This window comes from Diabrotica undecimpunctata, chromosome 1 (assembly GCF_040954645.1).
Source record: "Diabrotica undecimpunctata isolate CICGRU chromosome 1, icDiaUnde3, whole genome shotgun sequence".
NCBI classification, from domain to species: domain Eukaryota; kingdom Metazoa; phylum Arthropoda; class Insecta; order Coleoptera; family Chrysomelidae; genus Diabrotica; species Diabrotica undecimpunctata.
Window position 1 is genome coordinate 65,569,344 of NC_092803.1, and position 23,980 is coordinate 65,593,323.

The 23,980-nt window shown below is 35.8% G+C and overlaps 1 protein-coding gene across 1 annotated transcript in view; it reads right to left on the reverse strand.

Annotated features, from left to right (window-relative positions):
• Nucleotides 1-852: 852 nt before the first annotated feature.
• LOC140450238 (uncharacterized) overlaps nt 853-23,980 on the reverse strand; it is a 498,980-nt gene continuing 475,852 nt past the window's right edge. Inside the window, exons 4-8 of the mRNA XM_072543758.1 lie at nt 19,957-20,390; nt 13,733-18,654; nt 11,231-11,397; nt 10,043-10,257; nt 853-9,403 (exon numbers count right to left, since the gene is read on the reverse strand). Of these exons, the coding sequence (XP_072399859.1) occupies nt 8,967-9,403; nt 10,043-10,257; nt 11,231-11,397; nt 13,733-18,654; nt 19,957-20,359 (6,144 nt within the window). The 5' untranslated portion in view covers nt 20,360-20,390 and the 3' untranslated portion in view covers nt 853-8,966. The remainder of the gene's footprint in view (nt 9,404-10,042; nt 10,258-11,230; nt 11,398-13,732; nt 18,655-19,956; nt 20,391-23,980) is intronic.

Consider the following 23,980-nt stretch of genomic DNA (forward strand, 5'->3'; position numbering starts at 1 on the left):
TTACCGGATTCCTCCAACCGGCGAAACGATGGGAAGCTCGGCATTCTTTCAGTAAAGAGTTAGCTGGGTAAGCGACGACACCTTATCACAATTGGCGTTTGCTGTATGTTCTTCTTTTATTTAGAATAGTTTTTATTGTAAAACCACTAAAAGTATTTTCTAGAATGGTTCACTCTTACAAATTTAATTTATATGTTAATAGATTTAAAATAATATTGCTTTTTTTCTACCTATTGATCAATTCAAATACAAAAATTTAATTTAATAAAGTAAAATTTTAGTAATTTATAAAACTTTGTAATTTATTTTCCTCAACAAACTGACATTGGTGCGTTAAATCCTAACTAGTTCGTTATATTAAAGCCTATTTTTCTTGTAAAATTGTCTAAAAAAGCTGGTAACTTAATTAATGCTTAAAAATAAATAAACTTCTTTATATAAATGTTCAAACAATAATAATAAACTTTTAGTTACTGTGATGGTTTCTTACAATTGATTAAGGAAAACAATACGATAACAAATCAGGTTGAAAAACATGTGTATGCCTAAAACAAATCAATCTATTTCTGAACATTGCACTTAAATATTAGGGTGAGGATCATTTTAATAAACTCATGTTCTATATTTACAGTAATCTTAGCACAGCCCGACAAAAACCAAACAAAAATTGCGACATAAAAAACTTTTTAATTTTGAACTAAATATTTCGAGCACGTTCATACCAAAAATACCATTATTTGATAGACAATAATTAGGTATTTCACAAATTTTCATCCATATTAATTACTACAATAAACATACGTCCTTTATTGTCAGTGAAATTATCCAACACAAAATACTCTTTTATTTACCACAATGGTTTTCAAGAATATTGACTTAATGTGTATATGCAATAAACAATTATCAAAAATGTATCTTTTGTGAGAGCAAAAAACCTCTTTGTTTTTGTGTCTTTGAAACAGCAGAGCGAAAGATCAACATTGAAGAAATGAAATTGGCTTTACAGAGATGATTTAGTACAAAAAAAGCCAATGACATTAATGAACCATTAATAGAACGAGAAATCACTACTTAACTATAACTAGACATATTTTTTCTTCCCTTGCATATTAAACTAGGACTAATGAAACAATCTGTGAAAACGTCGGTCTTAGTTTTCAATAATTGACTAATAAATTCCCTACGAACGATATTGAAAACACAACAGACTTCATGACTGAAAAGAAAGAGTTACTGAAATTGAGTTCAATAAGGGGTCTTCTTTTGTTAAAGTTGTGGTTAAGTTTTTTTGGTAATATCAAGTCTGAAAATTACAAATAAACAGTGCAAGATATGATTAATTAACGGAGGATCAGAGTAAACGATATAAGAATAATGGAAGAAAGACATTAGAACAGATGGGACACATACACATATGATGTCTGATTACTGCTGACAAAAATAGAATCGGATTACATACATATATCCAACACTATTCATTTCTCACATCCCATGTGTTTAAAATTAAATCGCATACGAAGAAAATATGGCAAATGGGCCGATTTATTGTTCTAATTTGGTCGAAAGCCCATAATACAATTATGGATTACTTATACAGACGTCAGTATCCCAGATTGTCCAGAACCTGCCTACTACGGAGACCTTCATAACTTTGCAAAATGCTCGTCATATGCAATCCAATGGCTGCGTAATCTGGATATTGATAGTTAGTCAGGAAATATGTTACGTTTATATACAGCTCCATAGAGGGTGTCCCAAAATTCAAACAACATTTGAATTTACTGCCATTTGTGCAGTACAGTGTTAGAGTAGGCGCCAGTTAGGAAGATCCAGCGCAAATCCTTATTTTCGTACCGATTCAATCTGAGCGCTTGGCTTACATATTTATCCACGCTGTCATTAGCGCAACGGTAGCTATTCGGTGCCTTTAATTATATAAAAAGTATAATCACGCCACTGTCCACCTCTTCGAATACAGTCAGCACACGGCACATGCGCACATCTTCCTACGTGGCGTTTACAGTATTAACAAAAAAGAAAAACAGTTTGACAGCTGACAGTTCAAGGTTAACAAAACTGGAGCGTTACACGATGGAAAAAATTGATTAATTGATTTTCCAGCAAAATCATCCTAAGCGATGAAGCACATTTTCACCTTGATGACTCTGTTAAACGTTAAAATTGCCGCATTTGGAGTTCTGAGAACCCACACGTGACTGTCGAAGAAAAAATGCATCCACAATGTATTACTGTTTTTGCAAATTTTGGACTAGAAGTATCATTGAATCATATTTATTTGAAAATAAAGCTGATCAAGCAGTGACTGTTACTGGTGATCAATATCGTGACATGCTAACAGAGTTCTTTCTGCATAAATTGGATGATATTGATGTGGACGACATGTGGTTTCAACAAGATGGTGCTACATGCCATGCAGCCCATGAAACAATTAAATTACTGCATAAGAGATTTCCTGTACTATACCGTATTCATTCTACAAATTCCCAATCGTCAATAGAACCACGTGTAAGCCAAACAGGGTCGTACCGATGTACGACCTATGTATCATATGATTTTTAAAAATATTTCCTTTGAAACTGTTAGTGTAAGAATTTCTTGAAATTTAATCATTATATCACAATTAAACTAAACTCTAAAAAATAACACGACCAGTAAATAACTTAACAATAACTATAACATAAATATAACACAATATATTAACTTAAAAATCAACAGGATCAATTTTAATTGAAAATTATGGCAAGTTGGGATCTGTAACATTAGAATCTGTCTCGCTTAAGGTAATAAATTAGATTTAATAGCCTCTTGACAAATGAGACGGCGAATATCAACACGTGCTCATGTTTACTGATGGGAATTTGGTAAACGAATGTACTTTATCATGTACTATCTCGGTTCAGTGATCAGACATACCCCCCTTGATCGTGTGATAGAACTCCATTGGATTTCTTTTTATGGGGTTATTTGAAATTAAAGGTCTATGCCAACAAGCCTATAACCACTCGTACATTAAAGAAGGAAACTCAACTCTACATCATCAAAATTCAGCCACATTTATGCAAAATGGTCATCGAAACTTTCGAAACAATGAGTATGTGCCAGCAAGGCCGTGGAGGCTATTTGCCTGATGTGCTATTCCATACATAGCTCTATCCTATTTACTTTATGATTTATAAAAAAAATACAATCTAAAGACAAAAGCAGTTTTTTCTTCTCTTCAAAAGGTGCCTATCTCCTAGAGATATTGGCGACCACATTGACCCATCTTATTCTATTCACAGCAGCTCAAAATAGATTGTTGAAGTTAGACTAGTCCATTTCCTAAGATTGGTCAGCTGGATATACGTCTGTCTCTCTTGCCCTCAATCTTGCCTTGTAGAATCAATGGTTTTCTATTTAATTCAAATCTTATATATGACGTATATATGACATACATACATAACCAACAAAAATACAACGTGGTGTAGATAGGTTATAAATTCCAATAGTGGCTCCAAATTCACGTAAATGGGAGGCAATTGCGCATTCGGCTAAAAAACACCCAGTTTTTACAATGAAACAATTCACTACAGTGAATTCAACGATTCAATAAATGCAAAAAAAGCAATGTTTTCTTCTCTTCTAAAGGTGCCTAGTTTCTAGAGATGTTGCCACTCTGACACTCAATCTTGCCTTGTAAATCAGCTCTTGCCGTGTAGAATCAATTGTTTTTTATTAAATTCAAATCTTGAGTAAATTTTCGGATACCCTTTATGTATATATGATTTTTCTTTGTTTATATATGCTTGTAATATAATATCTGTGAAGAATATGTACACTAAATATATAAAAATGCAAGCATTCTAAATCCAGTTTAAGTAGAAAAGGGAACTTTGTATTCGATACAAAAAAAAATGTAATTACTATATTAATGGGAATAAGCCACAATTGAAGGTTAAAATAAGTTTATTGATGTTTCAATCTCCACTTCGGAAATCGTTCTCAAAATAAAAACATTGATAAATTTTGTTTCTTTTTCACCTGGTGAAAAAATCTTCTAATAATGTAATTTTATCTGACTCATTAATATTGACAATTCAGACATATATTATACATTTTAAAGTAGACGACTTTGTTGTAACATAGTTCATTCCATTACATGAAATCAACTTTAACTTGAGAATATCCGTCAGAAAAAATTATAGCATGTAATTCTTCTTTAAAAGGACAACCTCATGCCATGATGACAGCAAAATTCCCTGTTAGTGATTCCATAGTAAATCAGAAGGAAAAAAAACAGGAAAAAAACCTCATAATACTATCCCGACATGGTAAGTATTTGGTGTTACATTTAGTTTACTCTCAATACACAACAAATTCTGATTTTATATGTTTTTTTTTAGAAAACGTAAATGATGTATCCTCGATACGTTACTGACTTACTAATAGTGGTATTTTCTTTTTATTAACTTCCTCTTTTAATATGGGTAACCAGATCCTACTACAATCTGCCGAGGAATTTGCGACACAATTGTTTCTTATAGGACTCTACTTGAATCATTCCATTGAATCCTTTGTTCATTTCTCCATGCGTGTTTACATCTTTGAGATCTATCAAATTCTTGATTTTTAATATAACATTGATGTTCACGTATTCTAACATTTAATGGCCTTGATGTTTCACCTAAATAAAACTGATCGCATTCACAAGCTACTTTATAAATACAATTCTTTGTTCTTTTTTGTTCATTGTTAGGTTTATTTATATTTTGTTTAGGTTTCATTAATCCTTTTATATATGGTATTGTTATTTTCCTCGTATTATTCCTTGTGTATGCTGTAGGATCTCGTTCTAAGTTGTTCTGTTCTATTCGGTCGATTGTTGAAAATTCCCTATTTATAAACGATAAAGGATAATCATTTTTTAATAAAACAGATGTAAACAAATGTTTTTCCTCTAAGAACGAATTTTCGTCAGAACAAGCAATTTGACTCTATCGTATAAGGATTTAATTATTCTCTTTTTAATATTGATATTATGATTTGATTTGTAATTTAAATATCTGTTGGTGTGTGTTGGTTTTATATACACCTGAGTCTCATATCCAGTATCGTTCGCAGGAAAGGTAGTGTGTTATTATATTCCTTTTCCATAGTAAATATTATTGTCTCTTTATCGTTTATATCATTTAGGAATGTATCCAACAACTCTGATCCATGAGACCATATTGATAATACATCATCTACATATCTCCACCATACTGTGGGTTTTAAATTTTATTTAGAATATTTGTTTCAAAATCTTCCATAAATAAATCGGCTATTAATGGAGATAAACAGAGCCCATTGCTAGAAAAAGCATTTGTTTTTAGAATTCAGTATTTAGTTGAAAATATGTATTATCTTGTCTTGATTATATTCAAAGTTCTATCTAATGGCACATTTGTAAATAAACTATTTTTGTCAAAACTTACTAAAATATTATTTGAATTAAATTCAATATTTGATAATTTATTTAAAAAATGTGTATTTTTTATAAATGTGTCAATTTTATTTGCAAACGGTTGTATAATATTTATGCAAAATTTAATTTAATACAACAAGGGGCCTTACTGTAATGAAGTGTAATTAATTTTTGATTAATTTTCTGACGGATATTCTCAAGTTAAAGTTGATTTCACGTAATCGAATGAACTATCTTATAATAAAGTCGTCCCAGGAACGAAATTCAACAATATGATTTTAAAGTCCTCTACTTTAAAATGTATAATGTGTCTGAATTGTCAATATAAATGAGTCAGATAAAATTAAATTAGAAGAATTTTTCACCAAGTAACAAAAAAAACAAAATTTGTTTAATTTATTAATGTTTGTATTTTGAGAACGATTTCCGAAGTGGAGATTGAAACGTCAATAAACTTATTTTAACTTTCAATTGTGGCTTATTCCCATTAAAATAGTAATTACTTTTAAATGCCGCAAGAAAATAGATTCAGAACAATATTAAAAAAAATGTATGGGATCGTTGGAAGAAATTCTAAATTGTCCATTGGGGCAATATAGTAGTGAATTCTGGAAAGTAGCAAAAGTAGTAAGTAGTATACGTGCCATTCTGAGAATTCAGTAAAGTGCTAACGAATATGATTCATGCTGCTTGGTACATACATACAGTGATCTCCGTCGGGTCCTATCTATTGCCAATTGTGAATAAAATAATAATGAAGACCGCTGAAAAGTCATGAGAGATATGCAGAGAGTGTGTACCACTGGAATAAAAATAAGATCCAAAAGGACTAAACTCTTGAGTTTTTTGATGATTTTAAAGGGCGTTTATTTTTTTTATTGGTAGCTTAATTTAATATTTTTTGCTCAGCAGTTGTCAAAAAATCGCGTACGAAAGATACATAATTAGAACTTACACTGAGATTAATAATTGTAAATAAATTGTAAAATAAAAATTATTTTATTAAGACTTCTTTGAATTGAAATGCAAAATAATAACGTATACCATCAAAAAGTCATTCCAGAGATAGTCTTCCATTTTTGTTACTACTTCTTTAGTATTCTTTAAACAAAACATGTTTGTGTTGTTTTTAAGGAATTTGCAACGCAAAGCGTGCAATACTTTTATTTTACTTTTATGTTTGTGCCTTGTTGCATTGTTTTTGTTTAGTTTGAAAATATTTAAAGATAATAAATAAGGGTTTATTAAGAGGATATATTTAAAGATAATAAATAAGGGTTTATTAGGGGGATAAGTTTTAAAGATTTATAAGGGGGTAAGTTATACTACGAATACGAATTACGAAGAAAAATAACAATTGGCGACGAGGATTTCGAAAATAGACTATGGCGTCGAAGATATAACTTTGAATTACACCATCTATACACAGATTCGCGGACGCGAGCGCCAAAAAACTGATGCCTTTGAGATGTGGTGCTGGAGAAGAATGCTGCGCATACCTTGGACAGCTCATAAGACAAACGTTTCTAAACCAACTTGAGATTAAAAAAGGCTGTCCACAATTTTTCGGTCACGTGGTTCGCAGAGGTGACGATAGTTTGAAGAGATTAATTATTTCTGGAAACGTTCCGGGGAGAAGATCAAGAGGAGGATCACCAACTAGATGGTTTGACCAAATTAAGAATTTAGCTGTAAACTCATTCTGCGGAGCTTTCAGAGCAGCTGAAGATAGAGACCAATGGAGAAAAATTGTTAGGAATATTGGAAGAAATCACGATCTTCAGTAATTGGGAAACGACAAGAGAGAGCTGCACAGATCCAGATATTGTGAAATTTATTAAGGTTAAGAGGGTAAGATGTGCTGGACACATTGCTAGGATGTGAGATAATGAATATACGAAGAGATTAACATTTTTAAATCAAGAGGAGACAAGAAGTAGAGGACGACCGCGTAGAAGATGGATTGCTGTGGTGGAAGAAGACCTTAAGATTCTAAGGTTCAGATGATAAAAAGAAGTTGATAGGAATCGATGAGAGTGGCGAATTCTTTGCTAGCAAGCTAATATTCACCATATATGATATTCACTTGAAAATAAATATATCTACAACCCAGATGATGACAAATCTTGTAGTCAGCGAAGATATATGCGTAGGAACAAGATCCATAGACCAGGTAATGGCCTATAAATACCTAGGTCATGAGATTCGCATAGGAAAAGATAACCAAACCGTTGAGCTTCTCCGTCTTATAAGACTGACTTGGGCAGCCTTCGGCTAGCCGAAACATATTTTCAAATCGTCTGATATACCAATATGCCTTAAAAGAAAAACGTTTAATCAGTGTGGTAACTTACGATGCGCAAACGTTGACCATGACAAAAAGAACAGTTCAAAAGATCCGTGTGTGTCAAAGGGCGATGGAGCGTGCTATGTTGGGCGTTTCACTACGAGACAAGATCCCAAATCGCCAGCTACGACAAAGAACAGGAGTGGCTGATGCAGTAGAGAGAGTAGCAACACTGAAATGGAAATAGGCAGGTCACGTGGCTCGAATGACAGATAATAGATGGACAAAGCGGATACTCGAATGGAGACCAAGAGATGATGCCTACCGAAGCAGAGGTCGTCCACCAACACGTTGGACTGACGATCTAAAACGTTGTCATAGGAATTGGATGCAAGAGGCACAAGATCGAAATAGATGGAAAATTATGAGGGAGATCTATGTCCAGCAGTGGATAAGAGAAGATTGAATGATGTAATATTCACCAAGGGTTGGAATTGATTGAAAATGGAGCCATTTTAGAAGAAACAGGAACAGGTTAACATGTTTATTTTTTAATGAATTGAGCAAGTAAAGCAAAATACCAGATGAATGGAGAATTAAGATTTCTTAGAACCTGTATACAAAAAAGAAAGTAAGTATTTAGGAAAGCCAACCATGAATGGGAATAAAGGAAAAAGGAATAAGGATGAGTTGTGATTCAGTGATAATGATAAAATTCCTTTTTAACTGCGATAAAATGTTATTTTAATGAAATTAATTATGTTAGAAGTGTAATGGTTCTTGTTGTACGACTAATCTGAATTTCTCGTAATTTTTTGTAAATATTTTAACGTATATCTATAAAATAGTAAACAACATTAAACCCAGTGTAAGAAACCACCACAAGCTGTCGATTTTTTAAAACGAAATCTAGTACAAAACATCTTTTAATACCGCATCCTACATCTTACTAAATTGCAAACCTAAATCACAATAAGAAAGTAATATCACGGTTTCTTTATATTGATATATTTCTAGGAGAATAGACATGACGTCATTTATTGGGCATTACCTAAGCACATTTAGTTGTTACTTAAGGTTATGTCGGAAAGAGTTAGTTTTAGAAAAATTGGTGACGTGAGGCAACGTATCATATCACGAAATGACGTCATTTCATTCTTATCATAAATTAAGGGGATAATTACTAATCAACCGCCCCAGAGGGTCCTCCTCGGGTCACCTCGGCTTTACGAACATACTTTCGATATTCAGAAGTTCCTTTACTTTGTCGGTATATTTCACTAGCGCTATTTTAGTTGCGCGTGTGTTGATTTTCTCACCAGCGTTCAAAAACTGACAACACCGCGCCTGTTCCAAGAACTCGGCCATCTTGAGTTCTCGCAGCACTGATTTGTAGTTCGCAATGCCGCTGGATGTAGAGGGCTGGCTCGGTGGGCAGATCTGTTTCAGGAGAGCATCTCTGGACTTGATCTTGAGGATCGTCGAGAGATCCTGCAGCAGTACCCATCGGTCGGTGGGAGGTTCATTGCGTAATGTGTAGAGGTTAGGTGGAAGTGATTCTGACAATTCGAATTCCGTTTCCTCTTCTTCTATCGCGGGATCTGGTTCCGGGGCATCTTCTACAACGTTGTAGCCCATTTGGTCCACGGGATCTAAAACATTAGTCAGATCTATAATAAAATATCAAATTTTTTTAAGTGTCAGCTAAAGATATAACTGAAGGGATCTTTCTGAACAAAAAGAAATGTTGAAACTTGCATCATATTTTCTGACAAAGAATGCAAGACCTTACATAACTGTAAATATATACCTCCAACAGATCTGTTTTTCACAATTCCCAGGTTTCACATTCTATGTTACCATTGTTCTAATTAATAATTATAATTATAATTAATAATATTAATTAATAATAATTAACTTATTCGCAATCTTTAACACTTTTTCATTTCCGTTCTCGTCTACTTTGATTCCCACATATGTAAACTGCTTAAAATTTTCAATTTTGTTTTAGTATCTTCTTTTACCGTTAGTTGTAAATATCTTTCAAATATTTGTCGTGGCACCTATAACCATTTAGTTTATCTTTTCTTGGTTTATTTTCCATCTAAATGTATCTGCTTTGGCTATTATTTACCTTTTGACTTGATTGGTCGTGGTGAAAAGTTATTCATTGATATTAACTGTTGATCATTTGAATGAACCAATTTATTGTGTGAGGCTTTTTGGAAAAGTATAAAATAGCAGAATTCAAGAAATATACGTAATGTAAATGTATATATTTCAAAACTTACCAAACACAGTAGCGGGACCATGTAAATTCCATTGTGATCCAGCTTCCCCTTCTATGTCGTTCAAATGGTTCATCAAGAAGTCTTTGGTAACCTCGTCATTGGTTAAAGCCAAGGGCGTTAGACCTGAATAGGTCGCCAATGTGGGATCAGCACCATATGAAAGTAGTAGCCTGGCTATCTCAACACAACCGTTCTCCACTGCTTCATGAAGCGGCCTAAAAAATAAGAAATAAGAAACAATTCTAAAAAAGGTATCATTATTACATGAGTCGCAATATGTAATTAATCTAATATATATTAGCCTTGAGACAAAGGTCTTCCCTTCGCTCCTCCATTTTCTCGATCTCGAACTGGCGTGAGTTGTAAGTCATTTACCGATTGTATGAGTGGTCTCTTTTTATATGTCCATGGTTTCTTCGTCTGGTAGCATCCAAATTACTTTAAATCCAAAGTAACTTTTATGACATTCCTTATCAAGATCCAGATACAGATATTCCTATTTCTATCTACAGGCTTTTTTTGATTGTCTTTTCATCACTGTTTATGCCTTGGCTTCTTCTTCTTCCTCAGCTTTTCCCTTTTTCGATATTATATCTACATTAGCTCTGGTGAATATTCAAGTTTGACATCCGTATGTCAGAATCGGAAGAATGCACTGGTTAAAAAGTTTTATTTTTTGATATTGATAGTTTTATATCTGTTACATATATACGTATTCATATACTTCCTCGATTTGTTTTTGTTTTACTATAACTGTACATTGTAGCGAAATACGATTGTCCAGTAGTCATATAGTTTTTATATAGTATTATAGTTTAAATTAGCTTTTCAAATCTGGAAATTCAGTTACAACCTTTGACTAGAAAGGATATAGCCTTAGAGACGATTCGCAACATTACTCTCTAGAGTAACTCCAAATCTATGGTTCTTCTCGTACTAAGCAGGATTACTGTCGAGTCATTAGTACCGTAAAACTAACATGTTTCATTAAGTTCTAAATCTTGCGTCATGCTACAGTACGGTATTTATTGATGTCTTTTGCATTTTTTGTTTTAGGGATTATTGCTGTTGAGAGAAGACCATCTTATATATGGTGTTAATAAGATTTTTGAAGATAAAGGAAAACCATCTTTTATATGGTATGAATAAGATTTACCAAAACATTAATTTTATGCATATAATACATACCTGATACCTCCTTGAGCACTTTCGCTCGGATTAGCACCATAAAGTAAAAGTAGCTTCGCTATTTGAAGGTGTCCTTTGGAACAAGCCCAGTGTAGAGGAGTGTAACCTGCGTTGTCTCTTGGAGACGGGTGGCAGTCCATTTTCTCCAGGCAATAAGCTGTGACATCCTACAATTGCAATAATAGACAATTAGTTCTAACCAAAAGAAACTAAATCCAAATATAGTAAAAAATGTGGCAGTCATAGAACGCTATGACCGACATCGAAATGAACGGTTAATAGTAATATAATTATAAAGAACGTTACACCTGGTTTAATGTCAATATACTGCAGGTTTTTTACAGTATTCGATCTCACCCAATAAATAGCGGTGCATATATTATAGATAGAACTAAGGACAATAGGCCACGTTATACGATATACCACATTTTTTATCGGATATTAATCAAACAATCATTAAACTCCGCCTCGGAAAGTGCTGATGGATTGTGTCGCTCAGTAATTACCGGTACCTGTCCCAACAACGGATAAAGGAGGAGGGTTAAGGCGAAGGGCTAGCAACTCGTCACTTGAAAAATTGGAATAAATGCTAAAAATTTCGACACAGAGCCTAAATATAAAATTTCTCGATATATATATATATATATATATATATATATATATATATATATATATATATATATATATATATATATATATCCTTATAGATACCAAGAAAAGAGGAAAAGGAAATGAACAGATAGGCCAGTAGTTAGAGGAAAGGAAATGAAGAGATAGGAGAGTATATACACATTTACAGTGGTGTAAGTAAAGATAACAGAGCTAAGAGAGGAGTCTCAATAGCCATTCAAAAAAACTTGTCGAATTTTGAACCGAAGTACATGAACAACTTATATTATTAGAAATAAAAAAGAATGGACACCAACCTTAATTGTTGGGGTGTAAATCCAAAGACGTAAGGGGCATACAGTGGATCGAAATGTGGATATGGCAATGATTTAGTTATGGCCAATGCAATGTGATAATTAACTATCCAAAGAACAATAACACGCAAACATACAGAAAAACGAGAAGAATTAACAGTATGCAAATATAACCTGGAAAGTTTTAACGAAGATTCAACGATTCAACTTATTTTGACAGCCATATTAGTGTCACATAGTTAGTTGCCATACTTCTCCGAAATGGTTTGACCGATTTTTATGAAATTTTTTATGCATTTTCGGTAGGTCTGAGAATCGGTCGTAATCTATTTTTCGTGCCCCTAAGTGGGATGAGGGATCCACCCAAGCATTTTTTTTATTTTTTGATCAAAATTTTCTATTTTTTATGATGTGGTATTTAAAAATACATATAGCCCTTACTTTTCACCCTTATATTACTAACCCCTTTTTTCTAACAGCCATATTAGTGTCACAGAATTAGTTGCATTACTCTTTCTAAACCGCCTGACCGACTTTTATGAAATTTTATGTTTATTCGGTAGGATCGGTCGTAATCTATTTTTCATACCCATAAGGGGTGAGGGTGGTTCATCTCAAACATTTTTTCTATTTTTTTTCAAAATATTTTAGTTTTATTTTTTATGATGTGAGATTAAAAATACATACAACCCTTAATTTTCACAGTTCTATTACTAACCCCTATTTTTTAATTGCATTAGTGTCACAGATCACAGAGTTAGTTGCCATCCTTCTCCGAAACCGTTTTACCGATTTTTATAAAATTTTATATGTATATTCCATGGTTCTGACAACTCAGATTGTCATTACCAAGCGGAGAAAAAGTGCGTACGTCTTTTTGAACAAGCGCCACATTTGATATTTTGTTATAATGTTTTTCCAAAACCAATCTAAGTTTCAATTTCGCTATTTTCGTATCATAATATAATATAAATAAAATATTACTTTGGGTGAATTATGTTTTAGATAATTGGATAACTCTAGATAAATAATATGAAACCAGCAACATTTATTCTATCATAGATTATAGCAGCACCCGATGCAGAAGAAACTGTAAACTTATGAGGCTTTAGATAATAAAAAAAATTGATTTATACGGACTTTACACCAGCTATAAATGGACGAAAAACTTCACAACATCATCATATACATCAAATGAACTTTTCCTATAAGTGTTAAGATGTTAAGTGTCAAGTTACTGCATCAGTGATACCAATAATTTTATTGTTGAATGTTATTTAATACTGTCTGTTTGTTATTATTATTTAATGTGAGTTAGTCATTTAGGTTTGAAATTGTATCATATAGGTATATGAAACAAGTTTATAAAATATAACATTCACGAGCCACTACAACAAAAAAGAAACAAACGAAGAATAAATAAATAAAATCATAACCTTAAGTCGATAAATGGTGGTAGCACTGAATTAATGTCACTAAACTAACGAAAATGTTCAATTTTATTTCATGAATTTATCTGACAATTTATTTTTAGTGTAAAGCCTGTATAAAAATATAATAAAAAATCCTGTATACTTACGGTATATCCTAATCTAGCAGCTCTGTGTAAATGGGTTTCTCCAATTCCTTTGTTAAGAACCCAAGTCTTGATCTCCTTCTGAATGTCATCCACTGATTCGAGAGTCTTCGAAACAGTGCCTTTCTTTTTTTTCTTCTCAGCGGTGTCAGTTTCAACAGGTTCCTTCTTCACTTTCTTCTTTTTTCGAATGTAATCAAAACCAGAACTCAATTTCCGCCTGATCTTTCCAAATTTCCCACGTTTCTTGCCCGATACGCTCCCTTCGTCCCCGTCTATCGAAGGTGTCTCTGATTTTATGGTGATATTGTCCAAACTTCTGGTATCGTCTTCGATAATCGATTCTTCTTCTACCTCAGTCTTTATTATAGTCTTAAGTGTATCATCAGCGTCTTTTTTAGTTTCTTTTTCTTCGATGACATCAGTACTGGCAGTGTCAGCTTCTATGATTTCTTTCTTTATTGCTACTTCTTTTTTCAAATCTATGTTTGTCTTAGAACTCATTGCTTTTCTTAAATCTAGTTCTTTTTTCAAATCTGCCATCTTTTCATTTAAAGAGTCCTTCTTTTCCAACCTTACAACTAGATTGCCTAAACGATTCTCCGGTGGTACTTCTTCTTTTATCTGGATATCGTTGACACAGGTCACAGGAGGCGCTGAAGCAGGTCTGTCTTCACCGAAGACTTCTTTGATTGTAGCTCTTTGTTTCTGAACCCTGGTTTCACGCCGAGTCCTCGAATTCATGACAACGGTTGTAAACTGATTATTTAATATATTGTTGGATTTCAAGAAAGCATCTTTATAATTACTTATGGTAGATTTCCTAAAACCAAGAAGAGGTGATTCAGCTTTAACGACAGGAGACCTCGATAACTTCTTATTTGTCTTGTTATTCTCTTCTTTTATATCCAAACTAGGAGTGGCAAGTAGTTCTACTTCACTTTCTGCCTTAGGAATGATTTTTGGCTTGTGGTCATCTTTTCTTTTGTACTTCTTGCGTTTTCTATTTACACATTTTTCTAAGAGTATATCCAAAATTGACGCTTCCTTTACCGAATTTGGCAAACTCTTAATAGAAGAACTACCTTCAGAATCGTAATTAATTTTCTTTGAAAAAATGTTAAAACTAGAATTTGATTCTGTATCACTGTCTAAAGGTTCAGACTTGATACATTTGTCTTTAGGTTTCATGTCTTTATCATCACAGGAAATTGAAGTTGTCGGTGATTGCGGACAAGGGTCTAAGTCCGGAAGAGAGGTTGATACTCTGTGAAAAGATGGAGGTCTTGTCAATGAGATCAAAGTTGGAGGCATACGTAAAGACCTTTTGTACTTGTACACTCCCTCTTCCCAACCAGGATAAAAATCAGAACCATCACCAAATGATGGTTTTTTGTAAGGACGGGCAACTGGAACCGCTTCATCGGTTTTTTGGGGAGACGCAGTTTCAATTTTTTTATCATCTTCTTTGCCAGTTTCTTCTGGTGTAGGTTTTTCTTTTGACGGTTCTATTTTGATTTCTGACTCAGATTTGATTTCCTCAATTTTTGTAGAATCTGTATTAGATTTGTCCTCAATTTTAGCCGGTTCTTTACTATCTTTATTATCACCCATTTCGCTATCACTTGAAGATAATATTCTTTTTCTAACTTGCTGTCTTTTAGCCATAAATACCTCTTCTTCCTTAGATTCTGTTTCGACTGGTTCTGGTTCATTTTTTATTTCTTCTGGTTCTAAGATAGGAATTGTAGCATCCCCCTGTGGTTCCACTTTAGGTTTAACCAATGATTGGTTATTTTCTTTTTCTTCTGTTGTTTCTTGTTCTATCTCTTCCTCTTTTTCTATTATTTCTGCTTTTTCTTCGAAATCAGGTTGTTCTATTTTTACAACTATTTCAGGATCAAATATATCTTTATTATCTTCTAGATCTACTACAGTTTCTCCGTCCGTTTCTTTTTTCTTAATTTTTCTTTTACCTACACCGCTTTTTAATTGTTCTAAAAAATTATCACAGAGTTGAGAGAACATGTCATCTTCTGGTATAGGAACTCTTGGTGGAGACATCTCTAGTTTGATATCGTTGACCGGAGTAGTTTGTTTTGTTGACTTTCTACATTTACGCATCGCTTCCAGTGATTCTCGATTAACATCGTTTTCAGAATCAGAATCTGGGAAATCGAACACTGATGTTTCTGATGAACTCCGCAGACCAGGATCCCTAGGAGGCGGCGCAGAATTCGTAGGGTCTTCTTCATTTCTACTGAATAATCTTTTCCTAGGAGCAGAGGCACCAGTGGGACGTTCTTTTTGAAGCTTAGGAGGACTGGCACTTAAACTACTAGATGAATGTGTGGAACTTTGAGATGTATCTTGTTTGATTGGTGACTTGAGTTGGTTTTCTATAACTTCTTGAAGTTGGCTCTTGTGGTTGTTCGCATTTTGTGCAGGAGGTCCACCTTGTTTCAGTTCTCCCTTGGTACGTATTCTAGCTGCTAGGAAAGCTGCAAGGCCATCGCATTCAGGACTTATACTATTAGTATGATTAGTTATCACAGTATCTTGAGTTTGTTTGTCATGTAGTTGATTCGATTTGATATTTTCGAAGTTAATGGAATCAACTGCTTTAGGAATATGAAATTTGTACATAGAAGCCATGTTGTTGTCTGGAAAACTTGTAGGCGTAAATGGTGACACATTGTTTCTACTTACAAAGGCCGGTTTAGGTTGTAAAGGAGCTTGAACATCCGTCGAGGGATGCTGGATATCGGTTCGAGGTAAGAAATTGTCATTAGATTTTAATTGTTCTAATTTCTTTTGGCCTTTAGTTTCTAAACTGTTTCGTAACAGACTCAAAACTCGTTTGTCTACTGCGCCTACTGTATTCTTAGAATTAGATACGGTATTTAACGAAGGATTGCTGTTAGACCTAGAGGTAGGCTGAAGGTACGAATTCGATGTTTGCGTAGGGTTGTAACCCGGATATTGTGGTGTAGCGGGAGATGGAACATAAGTTTGTGTATGTGTAGCTTGATGCTGATACTGATTGTAAGTGGAATGTTGAGGAGTAGTTTCGTAGTTTGGTTTATCATAGACTGGATACGAATTTTTAGATTTGTCTTGAAATGCTCCATTTACTAAGGGGCCCTTGGTGGGGGAGGCTAATTTTGCTTGCTGTTGTTTATAGGTAGATAATCGTTCTTCTATCTGTAAATCTATAGATTGCCGCCAGTTGTCTGTAAGCTTAGGAAGTTTATTTGGAACTACTGGCGGTACTATAATTTCAGCCGGTCTCTTCGGCGTAATCTCGTTCACGTTAAATCTAGGAGTAGGTACTGAGGGTATACTGGTTGGAATCGACTGCTGTTTTGGAGCTGATCGTATGTATGAGTTCACGTGAGCAGACGTGGGTACTGAAGCTGTAGGGTACCTATACATAACGTTTTTGGGATCCAGTTGTTGCAATTTGTTACTGGAGTGAGCTTTTTCAGGAATTATACTTCTTCGAGGTTCTTCTAAAGGCCTTCTAGGTTGATTTAGACTTGGCACGTTGAAATTAGGCCGAAATTCTACTTTAGGCGCAGTGGCAGCTGTCAGTTGCGTAGATCTTTGAGTGAGATTTCTTTGAAATGAGTTCACGTCCAATTGTGGATAGTTATGGGCCGATAATGTAGATGGTCGATGGTTTTGAATGTACTTGTTTCGAATATCTTGATCAGCATCTCCTAGCGTAGAATCTGCAGGAGTTCTAACTGTTTTCACAGATAAATCTAATGGCGACTCCCGTTTAACTAATATACGACCATTGTTGTTGTCCGCGGTAGAAGTAGAAGGTGGCGGTTCATTTGCATGAGATCTTGCAGGCATTCCAGAATGTTGAAAATGTTGACTGGAAGACTGACTTTGGTTTGAATGGTAATAACTTGCGGTTGAATTGGAAGCTGTCATTATAACTTGAGTATATGATTGAGTAGTGACTGTCGGAGCTGGTTGATATATATGAGAAGGATTTGTTCGATAACTCGGGTAATTTGGTACAGATACTGCGGGGTTGGGTTGAATTATAGAGCTTGTAGTAGGAATACTGTGAGTTGAGGTGTAAGAAGTAGAACTAGTAGTTCTCGTTCTATTAACAGTGGTTGTTGTAACGGGACGAGCAGGTTCTCTTGAACGACTGGAATGATAATTAGATATCGCAGCTATAGGGGGTAAATTATGAGTAGTTCTGACAGTTTGATCGACAGGATTAGTTCGTACACTAGCTTGGGAAGTTTGAATTTCTTGCCTAGAAGCAGCAAATACAGATTGATGATTTTGCTGCGGGGCATATATTTGTTTATAATACATACTTTGTTGCTGGGTAGACGCAGCATACTGTTGTTGAACAGGAGGTTTGTACGGGACATTATTGGTTGCAACTTTAGTTTGAGGTTGCTGATAATATGAATACGATTGCGAATAATAAGCATCAGCTGGCTGAGTGTACTGCTGTTCTCTCGTAGCCCTTGGAACTAACTGTTCGTAAGATGGTACCCTGGGAATAGTTTGCTCCCTAGATGGCACACGTGGAACCATCTGCTCCCTAGACGGCGCTCTAGGTTGTTGAGGAGACGGAACTTGATAAGGAGAAGGAGCTTGTTGGTAAGGAGAACCGGCTGCGGATATATGAGCCTGATAGGGAGAATACGTTGTAGTCTCTCGTGCTTGCGGCCGGGAAAACTCAAAAGATTGTCTCGATTGCTGGTACTGCTCCGGCGGTTGTTGAGGTTGAGGATGATGTTGCTGTTGCGGCGGGTGCTGCTGAGCTTGTTGAGGCTGCTGGAGATGTTGTGATTGCTGTGGATGTTGTTGTTGCGGCGGATGTTGTGACTGTTTATTATGTTGTTGTTGATGGAGTTGAGACATTTGATAATGTTCTTGGTAATGTGCTGTAACAAAAAACTATATTATTATATTATTTAAACAAAGACTAAAGAACTAAACAGATTAAAGACATATCTTCGTCTTTTCCTTCTTATGCCCTTCTCGATTATCGTACGTTGGCTATCAAATTGGCTATACTAATTTTGTTGATGGCAGCTCGCAAAAGGGATGCAGAGGATCTGATAAACCATTCTCTCAGATTTTTAAGCCAAGACGTTCGTCTTCGACCTGGCCGTCTTCTTCCATCTATCTTGCCTTGTATTATTAAATGAAGTATATTATATCTCTCTGGTTGACGCATAACATGGCTAAAATATTCCAGTTTGCGTATTTTTTCGTATTCTGACCTACTATTCTGACCAGTTTCGTAACTTTTTCCATCCGCTGCAAAAAACCTGTTACGTGCAGGTATCCACTGGAGATTTCCCCCTTTAGGTAATTTGAAAAAGGTATTCAATATACTGATCGAACATTTACGATCAGTGTATCCTCCCTATACTCACGTATGGTTCACAGACGTGGACACTCACCAAGTCTAATATGGATAAAATAGTAGAGGCACAAAGAGCGATGGAAAAATCAATACTCAGGGTGAGACAAAAAAAACAAACAAATAGATTAAAAGCAAAACCAAAGTATGTAAAAGACGCAGGAGAACATGCTGACAAATTAAAATGGAGGTTCGCAGGACACAATGCCCGACTGAAGGATAAAAGATGGAACCACGAAATACAACAATGGAGACCATGGTTAGAAAAGAGAAGCAGAAGAAGACCACAGATGAGATGGGCTGATGACATTAAGAAGATCGGACGACACAAGAGGAAGCAAGTGACGCAAAATAGAAAACACTGGATCGATTTGTGGGAGGTATATGCCCAAAGTTGGATAACTTAAGGCTGAAGAAGAAGAAGAAGAAGAAGATTGATTATACACAGATTACATTCTTTGCGAAAATCTGCGAAATAGTCTCCCCTTTCATTTTTGTAAAATCTCCAATAATGTTACTTTGTCTGCCTTTTCCTATCTTAGCATTAAGGTCAGTCACCAGAATGATGAGATCCCTAGTCTTGAGTTGGTCAGTAACAGTTTTTACATCTGCGTAGAACTTTAAAGATATATGTAAATGGATAAAAGAGTGTACTAATAACAACAATGAATATAAACTGGACGAAAAATAAAGGATAACAAATAATTGCTTTAGTTTTAAATGTACATACTTTGGTGCATTATTTTCTGGATATGTATCTACTCAAAAATTATTTATAATTTTAACCCAGATAATCAACTCTTTGTTTATAATTTACCTGGATAGTACTGTCTGTGTTGTTCCAGTGGCACCTGAACGTTTGGTGCGTACGGTGACTGATGAGACGATGGCCGCGAAGAGGAATCAGACCCATGGGACGACGGTCTGTGAATGTTAGGGTGTTCTTTTGGCGTCGACGCATGCTCCCTGAGCACCGAATGCTCCCGCTGAACCGGTGTGTGCTCTCTTTGACCGGACGTGTGATCCCTCGGAGAAGGTTGCGCATCCGTGGGATGCGACGACCAGTACGCACCGGAAGATGGCGGTATTCCTCTATCATAGTCATGTCTAAGGTGTTGTTCCGAAGAATATGCGGGGCTCACCGCTGAATTAGATCCTGTCGGCAGCCCCTGGAAGTACTGTCGCGCGCCCTCCAGTACGTTGGTGAAGGTAACATCCATGACCTGCAGGTCAAGCCTGCCGTAATCTTATCTGCAACAAAAAACAAATTGGTTAAAAAAATTAGGCATTGTTAACACATTGTTAAAAAGAAACATATTACGAAAAAGCAGTCCTTAACCGAAAGACAAATATAACAACCTTAATTGTCCAAGACAAGTCTATTTAAAAAAGGTGCTTGCTTTTTTGATTATTACTTGAGACATAAATCTACTACTTTTAATCTCGATATTTGGTTATTTAGGAACTAAGGTTTTTCTATTTCCTTTTGCATTGCTTATGTTTCTGTCGTTAGAAATATGAATGAATTAAGTATTTTAATGGGTCTGTCATAAATAATCATACTATGAAAATAGTTTAGTTAATGGAAGTACTAACTGTTAACGAATAAATTAAAAAGGGCGGAAATGACCTCTATTTCCAATTTTTATGGATCGCCTGTCAAGTGTTAAATTTGTATCCCCAACATAACTTACTGGAATGAAGAATATGAGAAAACTGAGACAGAAATGTTAAAGTAATGAATAACAAGTAAGCACACATGCAATAATGGACTGAGTGGTAAGAAAAACACCCGCCTATTTGGCAAAATGACCGAAATATTGTGTTCGTATAAAACTTATTACATTTTATTTAGTTTCAAGAACAATAATTTATTTAGGCGTTTTATTGCGAACTAACGGAACCGATTCGGTTCGTGATGTAAGCTATAATTGAATAAAAATCACTCGTTTGTTTATTGTATAAGTAGTAAAGCCTCACCTATCAAAAATCTTACCTCAATTAAAATTTAGTTATGTACGATTTAACTGTTAATATGAAAGATTGAAAACGATTTATTAAATTAGTACAGAACTGAAATAAACAAATTTGAGTCAACTAATTTAAATAAATTTTGGAACAACAACGAAGAGCTAGAACAATCTTATAGAAGGTGTCCCAAATGACACTAAGATTGTGTTAGGTGACATGAATGCAAGAATAGGACGAGAACGAGTTTTCATGCCCACTATAGGGAGGCATAGCCTACACAACATTAGCAGCAAAAATGGATTACGACTGGTAAACTTTGCAACAGCACTAAACATGACAGTCGCTAGCACCTATTTTAAACACAAGGTACTCTGGACCTCTCCTGATGAAAGAACCACGAGTCAGATTGATCACATCTTAATATACTCAAGACATGGAATTGACGTAATAAACTACAGAAGTTATAGAGGCGCAAACATAGACTCAGATCATTGCCTAGAGATCCCAACATTGGGGGCTAGAATTTCAAACAGCAAAGAAAATAAAATGGATATAAAGTAATGGAATGTGCAAAATCTGAGAAATGCAAAAATCGCAGAAAGGTACTTGTTGTGGTAACTGTTCAATTGGAAACGGAATCGTGAATTATTCTAGTTACTTGTTGATTAATATTATTAGGACTTCCCGTGGTGTTAGTAAAGAACTCAAGACCGTAAATGAAACTGTTTAATACTTCTATGTAAACGTAAATGTAAAAATATAAAGAAACTTAATTGTTTGTAATAATGAAATAAAAATAAATGTTACAAATATATTATTAATACATATTGCTAGTTCCATTTTTTGTAACAGAATGTCTTTGCCGGAGGATAGCCAGATGTCTTTCCGTTAAGACGTAACGGGACTTCTTATCTTACCTTCGCGACAAGTTGTCGCTAGGATGCAAAAGATGACAGGGACTTCGTCAGGTCATTTAGGTTTTAACAGTACTCGGAAAACATCACCAACAGGCTAAGGAATCAAAATGTAAACGAAGAAGGCCAGAAAGATATGGATTCCTGCTGAACCAGAATAAAGGAAAATATTGAAGCAGCAGCAAAATATGAAATAGGAACAGAAAATTATGCCCGTAAAAATCATTGGTTTGACGACGTATGCAAGACTGCAACAAAAGAAAAAAATGAAGCCTACAGAAAGATTCTTAGATAATAAATATCAGCAGGACCCTGGTCTACCTGGCCTTTCGGCATACGACTGTTAGCTAGCCACTAACACCTACAAGTCCGACACCATTTGAGGGTGGTGCGTTGCACGAAGCATTGCGGGGCTCCACCCTCCCCGTAGTACCTGTGTTGCGGTACGCACACCCGTCCGTTATCCACCCCGGGGCGGAAAAATGAACACAGGTCGAGGTTCGACCTCGCACGTTTGACAGGTAGCCGCCGAGGAGCTCTCCTCTACCACTCTTAAGTCTCCCAAGATGGGTACGTGACGTAACCCCACGCCCTTAATGGGAAAAGGGTGTACCAGGGACGCAGCACGTTCCACCTCACCTTGGTTCTGTAGAATGAGAGTAGACTGGTCCCACGAGAGGCTCGTCGCGGATACTAGGAGTGTAGACCGGTGACCGTAATGCCGAAGCGCCCTGCGTGCGTTTCTACAAACCCGACACCTCGAACGACAGCTCTTCACCTCTTCATTTCTTCCCATTAGTCGCCTCTTACGACAGGCAGGGATACTTGCCCCGGCTGTATTCTTGCCTCTGCGAGACGGACGGTGGGTAAGCGGAACATTGCTATGCTTTGTGCCCTCCAAATAAAATTTGGCAGCACCCTGGTCCACCTGGCCTGTCGGCTATAAGACCGTTAGCGGATCCACTGCCCCTACGAGTCCAACACCAAAGTGAAGGTGCCATGCCACGTATGCAAGAAACGTTTCATGGGGCTCCACCTTCCCCGTAGTACCTGTGTTGCGATTACCTCACCTACCCGTTATCCCACCCACGGGCGGATAGGCGAAGCAGGCAGAGGAATTTCCACATCGCACGTAGACAGGTCGCCGCCGACGATCTCTCCTCTACCGCTCTTAAATCTCCCGGCGGGTACGTGCTGGGGCACCCACACCACGCCTGACACTAGGCCAGGAGAGTTATGTACGGGCCCAGCTCGTTCAACCTCGCCAGGCTCTTTTGGAATGAGAGTAGAGTGGTCCCGCGAGAGTCTCGTCTCGGATACTAGGAATGTAGACCAGTGATCGTGTTGCCTAAGCGACCGTGTGCGTTTCTACAAACCCGACACCTCAGGCGACGGCTCTCCACCTCTCGATTCCTACCCATTAGTCGCCACTTCTTGCCTCGGCCGTATTCTTATCTCCGCGAGCCGAACGGAGGGTAAGCGGTACAGACGAGAGGTAAGTGGAAGAGACAAGAGGGAAGAGGAACCACCAACGATTAGATAATCTCCCACTAAACCATATAAATAAGGTGGCCACGATACCATACTGGCACTATTGTCATTACTTTGAATATCGGAATACTTTGCAACCATACCCATAAAAAGAGATATCTTTGAATGCTCTAACCACAGAGGAATTATGCTCCTAAATGCATCTTTATAAACTATTTTCCACAATACTATGCCACCGTATGGCATAATATGCAGAAATAATAGTAGGAAAATTCCATAGTGGTTTCAGAGGTGGTAAATCGACAATTTATCAGATTGCAACCATGAGACAAATTTTAGAAAAAACACTGGAATATGGCATAGATACTCATCACATATTTATAGACGACAAAATAACCTACGACTCTGTAAATAGAAGAGAAATGTTCAAAATGATGAAAGAGCTAAGAGTAAATATAATGTACT